The sequence below is a fragment of the Manis javanica genome, chromosome X, assembly GCF_040802235.1.
Source record: "Manis javanica isolate MJ-LG chromosome X, MJ_LKY, whole genome shotgun sequence".
In the NCBI taxonomy this organism is placed as follows: Eukaryota; Metazoa; Chordata; class Mammalia; order Pholidota; family Manidae; genus Manis; species Manis javanica.
In genome coordinates this window covers 7,620,752-7,642,099 of record NC_133174.1, presented here as the reverse complement: position 1 = coordinate 7,642,099, position 21,348 = coordinate 7,620,752, and the positions used below count along the sequence as shown (strand labels likewise).

The 21,348-nt window shown below is 42.4% G+C and overlaps 1 protein-coding gene across 4 annotated transcripts in view; it reads right to left on the bottom strand.

The window, feature by feature from the left end:
* FRMPD4 (FERM and PDZ domain containing 4) overlaps nucleotides 1-21,348 on the bottom strand; it is a 751,103-nt gene that overhangs the window by 28,815 nt on the left and 700,940 nt on the right. For all 4 annotated transcript variants that reach the window (XM_073227599.1, XM_073227601.1, XM_073227600.1 and 1 more), the window contains 4 exons: nucleotides 14,162-14,207; nucleotides 7,637-7,741; nucleotides 5,032-5,139; nucleotides 1,316-1,447 (listed from right to left, as the gene is read on the bottom strand). In XM_073227599.1, the coding sequence (XP_073083700.1) occupies nucleotides 1,316-1,447; nucleotides 5,032-5,139; nucleotides 7,637-7,741; nucleotides 14,162-14,207 (391 nt within the window). The remainder of the gene's footprint in view (nucleotides 1-1,315; nucleotides 1,448-5,031; nucleotides 5,140-7,636; nucleotides 7,742-14,161; nucleotides 14,208-21,348) is intronic.

Below are 21,348 nucleotides of genomic sequence, written 5' to 3'. Positions count from 1 at the left end.
GCTCCCAGGGCTCCACAGGAGGACTGAGCGCCAGCTGCCCGCAGAAGGAACTGGCTTGACAGCACACCACTTTTACTGGTGTTCCAATTTTCCCCACTTCCCTTCCCATTCCTCTCTCTAAGTTTCCCAAATAAACTACTTGCACCCAAATCCTTGTCTTAAGTTGGCTTCTGGAAGAACTCAGGGCCAAACACCAACCTTTCCCATGTGGGATTCTGTACATCAGGGGTTGTTCCTCTATAATGCAGCATAAAATAAGTCAACTGTTTCCAAGAGTGTTTTGGCACAGGTTAAAACAACATACAATCATTAGAAGTGATATTTTAAATACACTTTAAATGTATGGGTAGATTTAAACCTGATAAAATAGGTCAAGTTAGAGGATACAGATTAAGACAGAGGAATAAAAATGAACACAAATGATAACTCTGCAACTAATTCATTGCATGGAGTTTTACTGGACCAAGAGTCAGGGGTATCTGTGGGACCCAAAACACGGGACACCAGATTTTAATTATGTGACAAACGAGAAGCCCTTCAGCCTGACAACACTTTCCGCCACTCTATCCATCTGAGGGGGCATCGACTCTCTGCTTCTCCCCCTGGAAGCCCCTCGTGCTTCCCCCTTAAGTTCCCTCACCACCGAGCCCTCCTACCTGAGAGGCATTTGTTGAAATCCCTTGACTTCCAACAAAGAATATCTCTAACTTCTGCTTGTATGGAATCACAAGAAAAGTGAGTGTGCCACACAGAATTCAGCAGCCAAGCAGGCTGCTTGTCTCCCCAGAGAACAAATGGAGGTGGCATCATGGTAATTAGAACTGGGACACATTGGTGCATCACATATTTACAGTGGGCAGTGCTGGGGCATGGATTTCAGGCTTCCAAAAATAGTTTGAAGTATGCACCCCGGACTTAAAACAACTAGATACGATTTCAGCTGAATTTAAATACTCTCAGAAACTATTCAGATTTCATTCAAATAGTTTCAAGAGATAAAGTATCAAAGCAGATGAACAATTTATACCATAATATAGAATATAATTCTCCAGAGACTTATTGCCAGTAAGTAGTTGCTGAGGCATTGCTAATTCCATTTGTGAGACAGACCAACAGCCCATCTATGAAAAACTGATGAACAGGGAAACATCATCTGGTGGTGTCAGCATCTATTATGCAAGCCAGTGCTTCCTCTAGTGGGGACACCCAGGGCTGCAGTGGACACGTGAAGGATCTGAGGGTGGGGGAGTTCTGGAAGCGGGTGGCCTCTGTGCTCAGTAGCAGTGTGAGGAGCTGAAGCTGTCATTTCACACACCTGAGCTAGAGTCTCCTGTTCATGGAGCAGGAGCAGCTTGGGTCCAGCCCCTTCTGTCCTCTGCTCCAGCATGAGGGAGAAGTGTTCAATGCCTTTGATGGAGAGCTTCTCTTGAAGGGTTAAGATGACATCCTGAAAGAGGGAACATTAACAAGATGCAATCAAAATCAAAGTAGCCCCAACTTGTGGGGTTTACCACACCACAAAGGGCTGCTCAAAGAGGCTTCATATCTTTAAATGTTATACCTTCGGTTGATTCTGTAGCTCGATGCTCTAAAGATACAAAGACATACAGAAATGAGGCCTTCCTTTTCTGGCCTTTTTCCTGGCCTCACCACCCCAAATCTTCATGGAGTTCAGAAACAGAGAGGCAACCCGGTGAAGAGCTGGAGAAGGCACTTACCCATCACATCAGGTCTTAACTTAGAAAGCTCATCAAGAGATTGTGCAGTGCAGTCAACTCAGGCCCCCTTTCTCCTAAGTGGAGTGGAATTAAAGCACCTTGGAAAGTGGTCTACCCAACAGGGAGACAAAATACCACCTGCAGGCCGAATCCAGCCCACCGCCTGTTTTTATAAACAAAGTTTTATTGGAACACAACCACACACCTAATTATGTATTGTCTATGGCTGCTTTTGTACTCTGCATTGGCAGACTTGAGTAGCTGCAAAAGAGACTGTGCAGTGTGTAGCCTCAGCTATTTGCTGTCTGGTCCTTTATAGAAACAATTGGATAACCCTGGCCCACACTTTTGTTAAGAGCACGTGGTAGTGGTAAGGAACGTGGGCTCTGCAAACAGTGGTTTCGACTCTCAGCTCTATTATGGGTTAGCTGTGTCACTTAAGGCCAGTTATGTAACCTCACGGTATCTTAAGTGTCCCTGTGTATAAACCGGGGATAATAATTAATCTTCCAGACAAACAGCAGGATTACATGAGCTCATACAAAGAACGCATTTATTACAGCACCGTGTGGTGCAGAGGTGCGGCCCTATAAGAATGTACATATATTACCTTTAATTTTAAATCCATGGGGACCAGTAGAATGAGCAAGCTTTGTCAGCAATCCTTTAGAGGATTGAACATTTATGATCAGAAGGATGTTCTATACCCAAGCACAACATCTTTACTGCAGTGCAAAAAAATGACCTCAACTGTTACTTTTTTACATAGTAAAAAACTAGTAAATCATCTCTCTTTAAGATAACTTATACTCTGATAACTAAAAATCCTGGAGCAGTGGTTTTCAACCCAGGGCGATTTTACCCTCCAGCAATATTTGGCAATTTCTGGGGACCTTTCTGGTTGTCCAGTGGGGCTGGGAGGCTACTGGCATTGAGAGATGCTGCTCAGCCCCTGAGGCACAGGACGGCCCCAGCGACGAAGAGGTATCCAGTCCAAAGTACCTGTCACATCAAGGTAGAGAAACCCTGCCCTACATAGAACTTTCTTTGCTGATCTGAGGTTTTGATTCTTCTCTATGGACCTTTTAAAATCTCTTCAGGCCCTTTTAAAACAAAGGCCACATACCCGCCCACCACCGAAATCACCATTCAACAGAAATGCCTTGGCTACAGTGAATTCCACAAAAAGATTCTGTTTCATAATTTTTGCTTACAGCCCAGAAAAGAGAAAACAAAACCAGCCTTTGTATGGCAACACATACTTTATAAAACAGTCTCCTGAATCACCAGGGAGGACACTGGGAAAATTGATAGCAACGGTTTTTCCCTATTGTAACTCTGTAGTAAGAATTTCAGCAGCGTTTATTAAACAGTCTCATATCCTTTTCATAACTACACAATTGCTATTTATGCCCACCAGCCTGTGTCTGTTGTGATAATAAGGCTGTTGGGTACAAGCTAAGCTAGCTTTAATTTGATGCGAACTCTTAGCATTGTCCCGTCTTCTCACTGCCATCTGCCAACCCTAAAAGAAGTCAAACTTAGTCTAGTGTGGATTCCTATAATAAACAGGCCAGAGGGAATTAAGAGGGCTCGCTTTTAAATTCAGATTTATTTTGTTAAGAAATGCACTCAAGTCTTTACCTATATCTTCAGGTGGGGCAGAGGATCCAAAGGCAGGGAGCTTGTCTGACTAGTCAGTATCAGAGAACAGGCCACAGCAATACGGGTTAGGCTGGGGTCTTCCAACCACAGCCTGGCCTCTGGGTCACATCTGGCTACGTCCGTTCATTTACATGTTGTCTGTGTACCTTCACTGGAGGAAGCCAACTGGTAGCTGTATACCTGGTCTCTGCTGTGCCATGCACATCTGCCCAATGGTGATTCTCATCTGTATCCATTCACTGTAACAAACTATGAGTTTAACAATTTGCTGAGTTCTGTGAGTCCATCAAGTGAATTACTGAACCTAAGGGTGGTCTTAAGGACCTCCTGAACCCACCTGTCTGTGGCTGCTTTCATGATACAACAGAGTTGAGTAGTTCAAGCAGATACCAAATGGCCCACAAAGCCTAAAATATTTACTCTTGAGCCCTTTGCAGACCCCTAGGTTAGGTGATCAGTAATTACAATAACATCTCACCATAAATTGATTTTGACGAGGAATAAAGGCAAAGGACTTTTTCAGTCATCACCATTTAAAAGTAGCAGTCTCGTATGAAGGAAGTTAATATTTCATCTGGAATGACTTAAGGATGATTTAAATTCTCCATCTATCAATCTACTAATATTGTCTGCTCTATTACCTGCTAAATCACTATCTATTTTAAGCAATTCAAAACAAGCTGCTTGCTGGTATCATGGCAATAAGGGTGCACGGTGAGTGGGCCTCTGCAGAAACGCTTCCACTCATGAAGAAGAAACTGAGTATTAGGGGTTGACTACTGATAGACATTTTTAACACAGAGTTGATATTCTCTTGGTACATTATTGTACAGATAGATCATCACTAGGTACCTTTTTTTTTCCCTTCAATAAAATCTTTTTTATTGTGCCATTTGAAGAAACCCTATTTTAGGCCGATGGAGCATTAGGGAGCAATCAATTTCTGAACACACTTTGTCCAATAAAAAAGAGAACATGTACTTCTTTTAACCAGGAAGGAAGCATGGGAGGAAAGAACTCGTATGTTTTGTTATTATCCATTATGTGAAACTTACCTGTGGCTCTGAAATAATAGGACTGCTTTGTGACTCTTGTGTTCACCCCTTCTCCTAGAAGCCTGCCTCATTTGTTTTTTCACACACCATTTCCATGAAATTGGTTACAGCAATTAAAAGTAAATGTTATTTTTACATTATTCTAACCCTTGTTTCTGCTGGACAGTAAAGTAGCAGATATTCAATTAACGGCTAACATCTTAATCTTCCTGGTGGCTGACATTGCTGAGAAATCATGCTGACTTTAGGCAGGATGCCAAGCCTTCTTGGTGACAGTCATGCTATTTTAATTAATGTGCAGTTGCATTACAATGACTAGCCCTAGTGGTTCTTCATTTATATTGTTTTGCAATACACACACACACACACAGACACACCCACATACATGCACACACACACAGAGCAGAGTCTTCTTAGTGTAAGCTTTTTGTTTCAGCCTATTTTTAAGTTTTCACACATTACCTTATTCGGAAGCAACCGACAAAACTCCGAAATAAATGGATAGCCCTGAAAGGTGTTGCCACACAAGACTCAACACTGCAGCTGTGCGTACCTGGCAGTGTCCAGGTACAGAGACCAGCAGGTCCTCTTACCTTTATGGAGGTGCTGCAGTCAAAGCGAAACGATTTGGTCTGCCCATTTTCCAGATAGACTTTCAAGACATTTGGCATAAAAAGAAGTGAATTATCCTTAACAGTTTCCTGTTTAACAACAAAAGGTAGGGGCGTAAGTCAGTCAAATTAGAATTCTGCTATTTGCAGAAGCAGCACATACCGACAACTTACTTTAATCACAACATAGAAAAAAACCCAACTCAGCTCTAAGGTGAACGAAGGTGGCCCTCTGGTGCTATGCATTCAGTTGTCCATCATAAAATAATACTTTTACAGATATAAAAAACTCAGTTGACTCAAATAAAAGACTTTCCTCCCAGAAAATTAATCAGATGAGTTTTGCTGTTGTTGAAGTCAAGTTTTCCCATTGGAAAACACAATTACACAAGTAATTCTGCTGTAAGTAAGCCACAACGCTTGGGACTATAAGCCCAGACTTCAGCGGAACAAGGACCATCAAAGATGATGTTTCATGTGACGCCTGCTGCTGCCTGGCAGAGGCCAGGAGAGTGAATCACAGCCTTAATGACCTTTGGGCATCAATTTAGTTTGTGAAATGATTTTTAATCCATTTAGGCATCCTTGCCAAGCTCTGAGGAACATACAAGGAATAGGTTAGCATGCTGAAAGAGTAAAGTACTAAGTCCTTAACAGATAGATCATTGTTTAAAAATAGCTCAAAAAGAGATGCTTGAAGCAGTTCCTAAAGTAAACAACAAAAATGTATTTCTTGGAATTTTCTCTTTAATTGGAAGTGGGAACCTCCAAGAGGGGGAAAGAAGCTGTGCTGGACAAATTCCGAACAGCCACAAAATGAGCTGTATTGTTCACATGTAGAGGGTCACGTAGTCACAGAAGTCGGGGAAAGTTCAGCAATCATGAAACCATATGCACCTGGTTTCACACGTGAGGAAACTGCAGAGGAGATGCCCGGAGATTTGCTGGTATCCTACGGTCAGTCCGTGTAAATCCAATCCCTAAGTATTTCCATGAAGGGCTCCATGCCTTTCAGTTCCTATTTCTTTCTCGGGATTTCCTCTTTTCCTTTCTACTTCCTTGGACCTCACACAGGACTTTTCTGCTACCTAATTCACTGAGTTAGTTTGGCTCTAAGTCCAAAAGAAACGACACACAGTGACTCAGAAGAGCCAAAGCAGACTGGAAGTGAACACAGTCACAGAGCTTGAGGAGCAGACATGTCCTGGCCTGTGGTGAGGCAGCAGAGGCTACAGGAGATGATCAACCGCCAGAGCTGTCTCCATGCACCAGCTGCTTCCAAGCCTGGTTATATCATGGACAACATATAACTGCCACAGAAGCTTCTAGAATCATATTCTCTCTAAAGATGCAAAAAGTGATTGCCCGATTTCATGCTTGGAAGCTTGACAAAAGATGACGACCTTCTATGATACAGGGATTCCCCTGTAACTGGAACCTTCCAGCCTTGAATCAGGCCAGTCTGGTGAAATGATAATTATGATAACTCCACATCCAGAGTGACAGGGTTCCACCAACATAAGCGGAGCAGACCGTGGTATGAAAGGGGCCAGAGGAGATGGGGTGGCAGGTGGTGACTGGGAGGACAAGGCCATGGCTACAGTGCTCACAAGAGCAGCACAGGGACAGCCTTAGGAGCATCACGACAGATTAACAGATTGGCCAGCTCACCCCTGGACTCCAAGTGGGGCAGACGCAGCAAGTTTTAGCTAGAAGACACCTGGACTATGACTGCCTTGCTCATGACATGCAGGCCTACATCTGCAAATTCAGATCCAGGAACACCCTCAGGGAAGAGTTTGTGACCCATCACAACCATGTCATGGGTGAGGTTTTACCCTTGTGAATTTATTTAAACCCCACCAACAGCAACAAGAAAATCTCAACAACAAAAACTGGCACTTCAAAGGCCCTCGATGACAGCATTCCTGAAACTATAAACAGCATGTTATTTTCTTTTGGAAAAAATGGAAAATAAAGCATCTTGTTGACATTTGCATTATTCATTTTGAAGATCAATTATGTGACTGACCAATCATAATTCCTATCAAGACCTGTCGATGGTGATCCGGGTGGTATTCTTTCACTTCTGGTTGCACATATGAAACTTTTTCATCATTGTAACTTCTCTCCATTTTGGTTAGTTGAAACAATAGAGACATTTTATTGTAGATAAGGAAAAACTTAAGGGAAACCTTTCTCAAAATATTTAAAGGGCTGTCATTTGGAAGAATGTCTAGGTGGCAGAATGGGAAGAAATAAGTAGAAGTGTCAAAAACGCATGCTTTAGTCAACATGAGGCAATGTCACTGATCTCAAACCACGGGAACTCCCTTGCAAAGTAATCAAGTCTTTAACATTGGAAACATCCAAGGAAATAGTGGACTGCCATGTCTTCTAGGTATGCTAGAGGAGCCCATCAGGCACAACCTGCTGATTGCTCAAGCCCTTTACATCCCTGAGCCTCGACACCCCAGTGAAATCCAACAACCAGTTCTAAATTGATCACTCCAATAGGGCTACCCGCTCTGGTTAGTGCAAAGCCCCTACCTCAATGACACTGAGTCAGAAGCACGTGTCAACTCACCGACACTTGGCCATTGATTATGACCTCCTCGGAGAATCGCACTTTGACTGGATTAGACTTTAATCTTGCCTTTTTTGCAGCACTAATAAATGCTGATTTGGGAGACTACAAAAAAGAAAATATTTTATATGATTATTGGTAACATAATGCAACCTTGTAAGAGTTGTTTTCCATCTTTATCCTCCCAGATATGCAATATAATTCTAAAAAGTTAAGTCTTTGGTGCATGCCCAAATGCAATTGAAACCCTGTCATGCTCATAAAGTAATAAATTCGATTGAGTCACTAGACCAGAACTGCAAACAGCATGTTCCATGTTCCTACTGAGGACATTTCCAAGGATCTTTTTAAATGACTGTGAAAGGGCATAAACCCTGCTTTCAGTACAGGACTTTGAATACAATGTAGATATAAGACAGTGGCCAAATCTAATGTTGGGTTTATGCTGAGTTGATCATTAATTATCTATCTTAATAAGGTAAGGAAGAGCCACTGATAGTTCTCTAATGATTGGTCATCCTAGTTATTCACATTAAGAGCATACAGGCATGAGCAAGCAAGTACACACACTCACATCACACAAGCATCCATGCTTTATGTACCTGAAACCTGAGTTTGGCCTCTTGTTGCTAACTTGTGATCCTGTGATCTTACTGGGCAGCACAGAGAGGAGACCCTGACTTACAGTTGAAAGTGACTTCATCTTCTGCCTCATCTTATAGGCCCTTTGAATGATCTTTTATTGGACAAAGGGGTGGAATGACTCAGTTCATCCACAGAAATTGAAAAGTACAGTGAGAAAACCTGCTCAGAAGCATGCTGTGAGATCCCTTGCTGCATGATCTTGGTAAATTTACTTCATCTGAGAATCATCCTTGTTGCATTATTTTAATGAAGCCTGAGGGGAAGGGAAATCCCATCTACTAGGTGTCTACTATGCAGCCACTATTTGTTTATTTTTAAGAACTGCATTCTTCAATGAAACTAATACAGAGGTGAATATTTAGTTTGAACCATACAATTGCTATTTTATAGATTAGAATGGTCAAATAATGGTGATTGCATACTGTTGAACCTGCTATAGTCTTAAGAGACTGAGGCTATTATGTAAAGAATTCTAGTAAGTGACTCTAGAATCAACACAGAGGCTAAACATTCTGTATGTTGCATTAATCTCAAGGCACAAAAGCCAATTAGGATGTCCCATACTTTGAATTTCAAGTGAAAAAAAAAAAGATTCTAATCTTTGTCAAATACAGGTATACTTGAGATTACAAAACAAAATGATAGAAACCAAATGTGGCATGCACATACAGTGGAATGGTATTCAGCCACAAAAAGGAATGAAGTCCTGACACATGCTACAACCTGGATGAACCTAGAAAATATGTTAAGTGAAAGAAGCCAAGACACAAAAGGCCACATACTGTATGATTCGTTTCCAGAATAGGCAATCCCGAGATACAGATGGTACATTAGTGGCTACCAGGGGCTGGGGCAGGGGAGGATGCGAAGTGACTGTTTAACGGGGATGGGGTTTCCTTACGGGGGGATGAAAATGTTCTGGAGCTGGATGGTGGCCATGGTTGCACAACACTGGGAATGGACTTAATGCCTCAGAATTGTACACTTTATAATAGTTAAAATGGTAGATGTACGTTACGTGTATTTTACTATAATAAAATAAAACCACTGTTTAAAAAATGACTATAAAATGTGTATGTAGATTCCTGGGTAGAGTTTTGCTTTAATACTGGAAATAATCCTGTTATTTCAGAAGTTCTTCTCCACACCCATCCCACCCTTTGCTCTGAGCAATGTCTTAGAGAACTGGATGGATGCAGGGATGGTTTGGCTTACAGACTATCAATTCCTCCATTTATGCACGAAGTTTTAAGAGAATGGCTGTCATTTTCAAGAAAAAAAAAACAAAGAAAAAACTAATAGGACTCTGGTGGGCTTTCCCTCAAAAACTACCACTTTGATCATGGTCAACATGACTTGTCAAAGTCCTACTACAGAGTCAGTGACGTGACCGTGGTGTTCTCATTGGTATCTTTGTAATTATGGACTTTGTTTCATAATGATTAATGAACATATCATACTATAGGGAGTGCATTTGCTTTGATATGCCATTTTTTAGCTGAAGAGAAAACATTATTCAGTCTTAATGATTTTAAGCAGATGATATTTACATTGGCACAATGAGTCAAGCACAAGTGAAGCCAGAACAGACACTACTAATTAGATAAGATGTTTGAATGTGGTAACACCCCACTTCTCCAGCACTGTTTAGGACCTAAGTATTTCACACATGTTCAGGGTGCCAGGTACTGAGTTATTCCTTTATGCACCTGAATTTTGTAATGCAATATTTTACCATATTTTGCTCAAATGTTCTACATAATTCCTAGCCTCAAGACAAAAGTATATTCAACAGAACTTAGTTCTTGATGCATAGTATTTGATGTAGACTCTTAAAATGAAGTGATGGTCCCACGGAAATGCACTGGGTTACTTGCCCCTAAAGGAACTGGCTGCACACAGCAGAACTTGTCCCCTGGGGATGCTTCCCTCTAGCCTCTGCAGCTATAGCACACCTACCTCTTGTAGTTTCATTCCCATGTTTATCTATCATGCCCTAGTGACAAACTTGGTAATATAGGAAAACCAGAAAGGAAACTAGATAGCCAAGGTACTTAGTAAATATTATTTTATACATATTTTGAAGTCAACCAACTTGGGATAAAAGTAACTAAGAATCCACACAAGTGCATTTTTCTTGTTCTGGATCTGTGACTATTTCATATAAGATATTTGGAACATACATTTTAAAAATTACTTTTTGGCTAATGAAAAGCTCTTCAGGTCTGAAGGTGACTGGCTGGAGTTATTTGTGGTACATGAAGTAGGTAAACTAGTCATGACTGCAGTTTTAGCTCAGATCTGGCCTTGCAGCTCAAAAAATATACATTGTGCACCACTCAAAAACCTGATCAATTAATTCTTAGCAACCTGCAGACCTATAGGTGCTGATCACAGGCACTTCATATCCTGTGGTGGAAATGACAAGTAATTACGATTAAGAATAATGAGATTCTCCTGCTGTTAATTAATTTTAAGATTAGAAGGCCTCTAATCAACCCCTGCACTTCTTTCCAAATTTGCTGTTGCTAAGGTGGCTGCAGTAGATGTGTGGCATTCTTCTGATGCTTTTTTAGGTGGTCTTAGAAGTCACTAGAACAGTTTGGAGACCTGCTCCCCAACCCCCACCCTGAGCAGACAGAGGAATCCCAAGCAGGTAGCTGATTTGGGAGGTGCTCCCAGGCAGCACAGGCAGGCGAGTGGAGGGAAGGAAACAGGAATGGGGAGCAAGTCAATAAAGTATTCTTTGTTAAGTCAGTCACCACTGCAGGCAGTTGGAGTGAAGCATGGTAGCTCAGGGCCACCAGAACTCAAAGTGACTTAGCCCAAGTCCCATTTCGTTGGGGCCACGTTAGGGGAGGTTACAAGGTACTCTTTGTCTCAGGCAAGGTTGGGCCACGAAGTTGTGGAGGATCTAGATGTGGGAACTATGGAAGGCAGAGTCAAAGGAAAGGAAGGAGCTAGCCAAGAAAAATCAGTAATAAAAAATGCTAACAGTACAAAAAAACATGACATATCAGAACAAAAAGATACAATCCATGAGAAAACCAGAAATTCCCTTTCTAACATCCCATACTAAGGAAACACTACTAAATACAGATAAAGATTTATACACAAAGATGTTCTCTACAGGATTATTTACAACCAGAAAACATTAAAGACAGTAGGAAGGGCTCAATGATAGGGCTCAGTGATTACAATACTGTCAATATAAGGCTTTATAGCCATGTATATGTTTATAAAGAATTCTTGAAGATATGAGAAAATGCTTATGATATATTAGATGAAAAGCAGAATAAAATGGTATGTACAGTAAGATTTATACGATTGACAAGGCCTAGATCAACAGACTGGAGGGAAATAGGCCAAATGTTTACACTGGTTGTCTCTGAGGAAAAGGTTTGCTGACATATATTTTGCTGCTTCTGTATTCCCTTCTGTACTTCCACAGTTTTTCTCTAAGAAGTAAAGTGGTGGAAGGTCAGAGCCCTCTGTCACACTTAAGAGAACAAGATAGGAACCTGTAAGAAATCACTTCTTATCAAAGAATATCAGGGATCCTAACACTCTTCTCCCAGGCCCCTTGACCTGGGCCTCACTGGAGAGTGATCTCTGTGGCAGGGTCATGTTGGGGTCATGGGGGGACCCACATGGAGTGTGGCAAGTAGACGAAAACATCAACTCTCTCTCCTGACTGGATGTAATTATGCAGAAGAGACATAACATAAAATATGCTGTCCAGCAAGTTGCAAAATAAATTAAAATGCTAATTTTTTATTGTCTGTAATAAAAGTAGAATTTATAGGCCTCCTTTTAATCTGGAGGGTCATCTGTTTCAGTATGTCAATGAGAATACTTAGCCATGAGAATGCTTAGCAAATAAACGTAACCCAGTAATTCTCTTTTTAAGCAATGTGCTTGAAGGAAAATCCAACACAACTTTAAGTCCTGTAATTTGGAGGAGGAAAAAGCCACGTTGGGCTGTACCAGTAAAGGGAGACTTTAGGTGGGACTGTGGTTCCCAACAGGGGGCTATTTTGCTCTCCAGGGAACACTTGGCAATGCCTGGAGGCAAGTGGGAACAGGGCGCTACTGGCCTGTAGTAGCTCGAGACCAGAGATGCTGCTCAGCACCCTACCAGGCACAGGAGGGCCCATCATGGAGAATTCTCCAGGCGAAATGTCAACAGTGCTGCCACCAAGAAACTCCGAGGCGGCACTCACTCAGAATGTACGTGGAGACCTGAAGGGTGCAGAGGGTGTGGCTCAGCCGCGGAGCTGGTGGGCTGGAGTATGTGGTGGGCATTTCAGGTAGGAGGGCTGCTCACAGGAGAGTCAGAGATGACAGTTCATCTATGATGGCAGAGCAGGGGCAGAGTGACCCAGGAGCACAGATGAGGCTGCTGGCCGGAAGAACACCCAGCACTTGCTCCTGAAAGTTGTGGCTAAATGTTGACTTTCAGGAGAGCACAATAGCAGGAGCCACCTGAACTCCCAGAAAATTCCAGACTATCTATTAGAAGGAAGTTCCATGACTCAGTGACAGTAAAGGTAATCATAGGAGTAACAAGTCACACACCCTCAAATGGCAAAAAGCAAGAAAAACCATAAGACACAATGCCCAACTTACATGCAAAACGCCTCTCTCTTTCTCTAAGTTTACTGCATGGGGTAAAACATTGCCCCACATTGCAAAAACAACCTGGCTGGGAGTGAAATGATCTTGCATTTCTCATAGGTTATCAGGTGGGGAGAGAGAATTTAGGCAAGGCAATGTAAACTTGAAGTTCCACCAGGAATTTATAACTGGTCAATCACTTGCATATTATAGTTCTTTATGTTGGCATTCCCAAATGTATTTGTCCACTGCAAAGAAATGAAGAAGTGTGGAGAGATTTGAAGGAAGTGTGAGTGACGATCTAGTTAACTGAAACAGTGTGAAGAACAGACCGGCTGTACTTTACATGGAGGGAACTGTGGAATCACGAGATGGAGCTGGGAGGTGCCTGGGTGTGACTCAGTGTGACCCTATCCCATGGATGAGGGAAGCAGGGTTCCCAGCAGAGGTGGGAGTTGCCGGTTACATTGCTGGGAAACAGATCTCAAACCTTGGTTGTCCTACATCCCACTGTCGCGTGGGTTTTCAAATCCAAATGTGTGTGTGTGTCGTTAAGTTGAAGAGATGGGATAAAAGGAACAGGCAATATTAAACCGAGCTTTTCAGATATGTAGTTATGTCCCGGATGGCTTAGTTTGTTGTCCTGGTTAGTTCTACTTGTGATCTTAATAGGATCTCAAATATGTAATTCTTCCTGTACTTCAAATGGATGAATTTTATGATAGGCAAATTATACCATGATAAAGTTGTTTTAAAAACTCAGGGAAGGGAAGGCAGTGTGATTTGAATCACTCCCCCACTCCTGACCAGGGCTACTGAAATCAAATGTGACAGCCGTATTTCCTCTACTACCCATCTTTCAAGGAGGTCTCCCTGAAATACCAGTTTCCTACCAAATTATTTAGAGGGGGATAAGGAAAATTATGCTCCAACATCCTACAATAAGATAGTCCCACTGAACTTGTGATTCTTAAACTGGAAACCACAGGAAGTCTGGAGTTTTGTGTCATTTCTAGATGTGAGTCCTGTAGGACTCCACAGCTGGTGTTCAAGATATTTAGGAAACGTGCTACTTTCTTTTCTTGCTAATGAATAGGTTTGCTATCACGGAGTGTAAGACACAAGTCCTCAGGATTTTGGAACTCCTCTTGTGAAGGCATGCTACTTTTTTCTGCTCTTATTCATCGTTGCAGTTTTACAGGAGAAGCAGGAGACGAGAAGTGTGAGATCACACGGTGGCACACTGACTCACGGGACACTTACAGGATAAGGCTGAATGACAGTGAGGAGTATCGATTCTTTGCAGCTCCTGTAAGAGAGGAAAACAAACATATTTATGAGATGCACAGAGCCCAGACTCTTAACTGTGACGGCTGTTCCCTTGAAATGAAATGCATGACATGTTGGCGAATGTTCTTGGGGCTCCTAGGGCACAGCAAGTAAATCAAAAAACTCAGAAGTTGGCTTTGAGAACAGAGAGAAAACCCAAACCGAGAGAGTTTCAGGCATGGTAACAAACGGCCCCATTGGAAGCTTCCTCTGCGGTTTAATATGGGTGGTATTATCTGTGATGTTGAACAGCAGGGCCTTAAAATAAAACTTGCCAAGGGAAGAACCATTTCAGAAGCAGCGGCCCAACCATCTCTCCACTTTTCCCTGCTCTCAGAATCGATTCTCCCCTTCTGATTTTCCTTTAGCTGCTGAACAATTTCTGTGTAATTTTCTGCAAGGGGGGGGATTGATTTTTAAAAATTGTATTTGTTCACTGAACATCATTATCTTCATAGGGTCTGTATCATGCAAGAAAAATGTCACTGTAGGTTTCTTATGTAAAAAAGCATCCCAGCAAATGTCACTTCCCAAGCTGTGTGTGGCTTACTAAGTCCTCAGGAACAATGCCTGGACCTTGGGTTGATAAATTTCTCAGGTGGGCACTCATTGGGAACCAGTGTTCACAACAGGGAACACAGACTAGCTAAAAGCAGAACAATGTAATGCCACGGTTTGTTTAATTTCCTCAAGTAACCCAGTCCTTTCAGGGAACCCAAACCTTGGGGGAGAAATCATTACTGCGGTTACAATTTTTCTTGCTTCCTTCCTTTGTTCCTTTTTATCATGAGCACGAGAAAGGTCAGGTGCCACTTTGTTGAGGAGGAGCTGACTTTTCCTGACTTCAGGCTGCAATTAATTATCTGCTTTTGTGATTTATTATCCGAATGAGTCAAGTGAAGGGGATCTGTGCAGGGCTGCTTCCTTGAAGAAGGCACCCCACGTTGCATTTCTGGCACTAACTGCTCTGTAACATGGCCCACTCACATCTGGCTGACTTCGACCATGTCCTGCTGACTTGCTACTGCCCCAGCGGGGGTGGGCCCTGAGGCAGAGTGTGAGGTCAGGGAGGACAGACATCAGCGGAGCAGGCAGAGGAGGTACAGAGCTCAAGGAACTCGAGGAAGAATGGGAACATTCAGGATGCTGGTGATGGTGGGGAGGGCGGCACTCTGTTGATGGTGTCTGTGGGCTCCCACGAGTTCCCAGTTGCCAGGGGTTGGCAGAGAGCCCCAGTAACTGGAGTAGACAGCCAGTATTTTCATTAGATGGAGGCCTAGAGCAACATAGTGTAATCCAATGAGAATTCAGGGGATAAGATAATTGTGAATTGCTGGTGGGCATGTGGACACATGTAGATGTGCAGGGGTGTAACGTGGCATCACTCGGCATGCTTCAGTGTCACAAGCACTATGACCCAGTCATTCTACTATGGTTTATATCATAAAGAAATTCTGCCATTAGCCTTTAGGAGAACATGGGTAAGGACCATGTGGAGGAGCAGTGTTGGATGCAAGGTGGGTGTCCATCTCCAGGAGTGTGCATATGTACGTATGGGTACACACACAGGCAGTGAGGCAGCAGGCCGCAGCAGAGGCTTAAGATACGCATGGTAACACTTGGATAAACCTTAACATATAAGAAATGGGATGAACATATAACATATCATTTACAAAAGCTCCAAATACATGTGTGCAAACAGCAACATACATAACATACGTTTGTAAGAATGCAATAATAAATGACAGGACGCACAGTAAACATGATAGAATGGTTTTTTCTTGGAGATGGGAGTGGGTATAAGAAAAAATAAGTAAAACTAGAGAGGGGTCTTGGAGGGTTCTATGATCAACATCATTTATACCACAAACTGTTGCATTTAATTAATTCAACTCTCTGTACCTGTGGTTTAAATAAAAACCTTATCATCTGGCCAAGACAATGCAGAATCCAAGAATTCAGGCCTGCCCCACTGCACCAAACCACCTCTACCCCGTTGGATTTAACACAGTCCCAGGGGTCTGACTTTCTCACGCAGATCTCTCCATAAGAGAACAAATACCCAACAGCATAAACAGAAGCAAAGCATCGCTTATAGATCTCGCTCAAGTTTCCCTTGTCCATAGGAAACCAGCAACATTCAGCAGATGAGAACTGGGGTACAGCCCTGTTGACGGAAGAATGAGTGTGGCAGTGGTGCCACTGAATCGGCCTGGCTTGTTCTGCTCAAGTCCACTCCCGAGGGCTCAGTAGTAGGCAGTGGGCTGGGACCTCATCATCTGGACACAGCTGATTGGGTCTGAGTGTGGGAATGAGCCAATCAGATTTCTTCTCTCCAGAATCAGAGCGGAGAGGCACAGAGGAAGTGTTGAGAGTGGAGTCACAGTCATGGGTGAGTAAGAGTAAAAGTTACAGATGCCAGTGACCCCTGAGCATCCCTGGTTCCCACCATTCCCGAGGGCTGGTTGTTCACCATTCCCTTAGAAATAAAATAATTGACGGAAAATATCTCAGTATGGTATCTATCATCAGTTCTGCAAATGGGCTCTTATTTCTGTTTTATCTCGAAGTACTTAATTACTACCTACCAGGCAAAAAGAATCCACTCCCTAGTGCTTTGGGTCCCTTCGGATTCCGGACCCAATCCTAGGAGGAAAGATGGAAGCCCTAGGTGAGGCCAAGGCCTTGTGCTGCTAGATGCCACCAGCCCCACACGCCGAAGCAGTGTGCTGCGGGGCCTCCAAAGGCAGTACTGAAAACCAGAATTGGGTGCTTTTAGCCCCTTATTCACCTTGGGGTCTGACTGGTAACTTAATAACAAAAACAAAAATTACAGGGAGAGACCCGGAGGAAGCAACACATGCCCGAAGAACAGGAGCTCCATTTGTACCATTAGCACCTTTCCCCTACGGCACGTCCAGAGGGCAATTCCTGGGTATGATATGCGGAAGATGCAATAGAAATGGCTCCCTGACGTCATTTAATGAAGGCACCTTGCTCAACTGAGCTTCTTCCAGCAGTGAGAGGGCCTTAGTGGAAAGACGGAGAAACCGAGAAGCACTGGAAGTAGGCAGCCCTTGAAATCATCTGACCCGAGGGAGTTGGGGCTGGAGCAACACAACAGAGAATGTTCCAGAAATCCACAAAAGTGCCCACAAGGAGGGAGTCAACCTTTGCTGTATCCCATGTATAGAGGGAACCAATGCTGGATTACGTTGGTGCCAAATGATTGAGAACTTCCCTGCCTTTTACCTCACTGTCTGAGCCCCATTTCAAAGTGGAAAGAGCCGAAGCTAGGCAACAATGTTGGGGAGTGGCCCTTAATCCAGTGCTGGCTTCCTGGGCTGGAAACAGGAGCAAAGGAGTGTTGTAGAGTTGGCAGTTCTGATTATTATGTGACAAACAAACACTTTCATTACAGACCACAGGTTGTCGTGGTTACAAGTACACAAGTGACTGGAGAATTTTTTGAAGCTGCTCAATATACTTCTGGGGCCTGCCTGAGAGTTTATTGAGGGCCGAGGAAGAACTGGCCCTTGAGAGCTGTTATGAGTGGGCAGTGGGGGAAAGGGACCCAGCTGCTGTATGATTTCACCCTCTGAGGCCTGCCTGCTACACCTACCCCCAATTTCTCTTTACTTAACATGACTTGCACAAATCATGTTCCTTGAGTCCAAATAATTCTTGAGTAAGACAGTGAGTGCTTCGAACCCTAAGAGGAAAGAAAAAGGTAAATGCAAGAATGAAGGCTAGGACGCGGTGGGGTGGGCAGGAGAATGGATGGCCACAGAAGGCTGTGGGGAAAATGCTAATATCCTCTGCAGTAATCAATGGTCACCGGCACAGTATTTATTGGCTCACTTCTGGAAAGGGAAGCAGACATTCACAGCTCCAGTGTAGTCTGTTAGCAGCAGACGAGCCCTTGGAGAACGACTCTTGCTATTTATCTCAAATGTTAAGAAAATAAAGCACAGATACTGTATTAACTTCCTATTGCTGCTGTAATAAATTACCACAAACTTAGTGGCTTAACCCAATACAAATTTATTGTCTTATAAAGTCTAGAGGTCCAAAGTCTGAAATGGGCCTCACTAGGCTAAACTCAAGGTGTCAGCAGGGATGCATTCGTTCTGGAACCTTTTCCAGCTTCTCAAGGCTTCCTATTTTCCTTGGTTCATGGCCTCTTCCTCCATCTTCACAATCAGCAATGCAGCATCGTCCAATTTCTCCCTGACTCTTCTGCCTTCCCCTTTCACTTATAAGGACCCTAGTGATTACCTTGGGTCCACCTGGATAATCCAGGATATTTGCCCCATCCTTAATGGAATCACATCTGCAAAGTGGCAGGTTCTGGATATTAGTACGGACATCTTTGAGGGATCATTGTTCTGCCCTAGCAGATGCTACCTGTATTAGCTGTCTAGTGCTACTCAACAAATTACCACAAACTAAGTGTCTTAAACAACACACATTTATTATCTCACACAGTTTCTATGAGTCAGAAATACGGGCATGGTTCACCTTGGCCATCTTTTTCAAGATCTCTCATGAGACTGCCATCAAAGTGTTGCCTAAGGCTAAGGTCTCATCTGAAAGCTTGACTGGAAAGGACCCACATCCAAGCACACATCTATGGTTTTTGGCAGGATCAAATTTTCCTTTTGGGGCTGTTGGACCAAGGACCTCGGTTTCTTGTTGGCAGTTGGCTAGAGGTCGTCTTGCCATGTGGGCCTCCCCTACATGCCAACATGCTTCAGCAAAGCCAGCAAAGGAGAGGGTCTGCTGGTAAGAGGGAAGTTACAATCTTATACAACATAATCATGGAATTAACATCCCATCACCTTTGCCATATTCCATGGGCTAGAAGCACGTTAGAGATCCCACCCATCGTAAGAGAGAGAGAGGGGAGTACTTAAAGCTATGAACATCAGGGGTCACGGATCACTGGGAGCCATCTTACCATCTTATATTCTGTCTGCCACACTAACAAAAAGAAATTCATATGCAAGTAAACTGTAAGTATCTCAAAAGTAGTTTCTACCCATGCATCCACCTCGCACAGAAATAATTCTGTCACGAATATCAGGAAGAAACACTGCTCAGCACACCTTGTTAATTTGAAAATGGGAGCCATTTTTCACAATATGTCTATTATATTTATGGCCCGTGAAGCCTTTGTGTCTATAATAATTTTTTGTCCATTGCCTGCAACATAACCTAGACTGATTTTGATTTTACCATTTAATGAATAAGTGAAGTTATTTGAATTGTAATAAAATATTCCAGCTGGTTATTTATCATCCAGACTGGAGATGTGCTTTCCTTCTGTTTTCTGTCATTTCTAATTACCTAATTATAACCTGCCAGACAAGGAGAACGAACTTCATTATGTTTTGAATCCCTTAGAATTCCTGGCCCTAAGATTCTAGGAGGAAAAGAGAGAGATAAGCCATTTAAATAAAATCTCAACAGAAAGATTAGAGTTGAGAATGGAAGACGTCATATTCAAATAATCAGATAACTTCTTTTTATGAAGGCCTAACACACTTAAGAGACTTTAAAAAATCCAGTTAGAAGCACATTTAGACATGTATTATTTCATAATAAATTTCAAGTGAATTTTCTACCTTTAAAGAATAATTTCAAACTGCAGGCCCAATATTTTTTAAATGGTTGAGTTTGTTAGAAACATTGTTTTAATCCCAGAAGCACAGTTGCTGACCTGTGGAAGAAAATACAGTCTGACCTACCCTAAACCACTTCTGTCAAATTTGCCTTCAATTCCTCTCACTTCATTTCTTTAGCAAAAGTCTTTTTTTCTCCTTTTCTGGATAACAAAACATGATTGGGACACCCAACATCAGTGGTTGCAGGTCATGCTTCGGTATCACATCCCACTTGTTAATTTCACTGGATGCGATTCCACTGCAGCAAGCAAAGTGATGGAAGCAGCTCAGATTCAAATGAGGCCTTCGGTATGAGATTCCCTTTCAACAGTAAAGCTAAAGCTGGTGTCTCCTTTGCCTACAGCAGCAAAGCTTGGCACCTTTAACTTTCCCACTGTCTATTTACATGATTTTAATATTTCAATATATAATCAATACTGGCATGCACTATTGTATATTTCCCTCTAGCCCAACTATATAAAATCCTTGATCAACAGAGATCAATATGAATTTAACAGAGTTGTCAAGAGTATGGTGATTTCTTCAAAGGTTAGGAAAACAAAACAAAAACAAAATAACAAAACTATATAGGAAAATATTTTATGTCAAAATTCGAGAGTCTTGCTTTAAAAAAAGTCCAAACAAGTTAAGTATAAGACTTTAAACTTGAAAAGTAGAAGTAAGGAATCTATGAAGGCTGAAAGGTTACGCTTTTGAAAGGCGAGGTAAAGATGTAATTTAGGGCTATATATGAAAAGGATTTTGTAAACTGTAAAGTGACATTCTAACATAACACAGAAGATTGATACACAGCATTTTTGTCTGGAAAGAAAAGGTGGTAAGGCACAGGAAAAGGACATATGAACTCTCACTTCTAAGGTAAATACAGGCACACATAAGATTCTTTCTTCTTGCACTTCAGAGTTCTTTAAAGAGATTAGAAAAATACTCTTTTCTGCAAGCTAGTGCATCTCTGCCTTGTCAGCTCTCTGCTGGTGGACAGCCACTGTTGATGGAAATAAAAATCGACTAATGTATTTCTCCAATGATTCTTTGCTCACAAGAGCCTTTCCACAGTCCTAGGTGTATTTATGAAGCCACTTGGGTGCCTTCTGTTTTCTCCTAGCTGAACCTGGAGATGTAAAAAGAACACTAAGATTTTTGTGATCTGCTAACCGGCCATAACATAGAGTCAGCCTGTTCAATGCTGGCAAAGTTGGAGGAAATAATGTTGACCTTCATTTTTAGAAAAGTCACCACAGGACTACTTGGAATGAAGATTTATTGCTTCATGTACTTGACCTTTCCATCACTCTGAACAGAGACTGTATTTATCCACTGTATCAATTCCTAACAAGTACTAGAGCCATTAGCTGGAGAGAATGGAAATGGCTACGAATGAGCTAACATTCAAACAAGTTCAACACATTAGGCTAAGTGTGATCTCTCATGGAC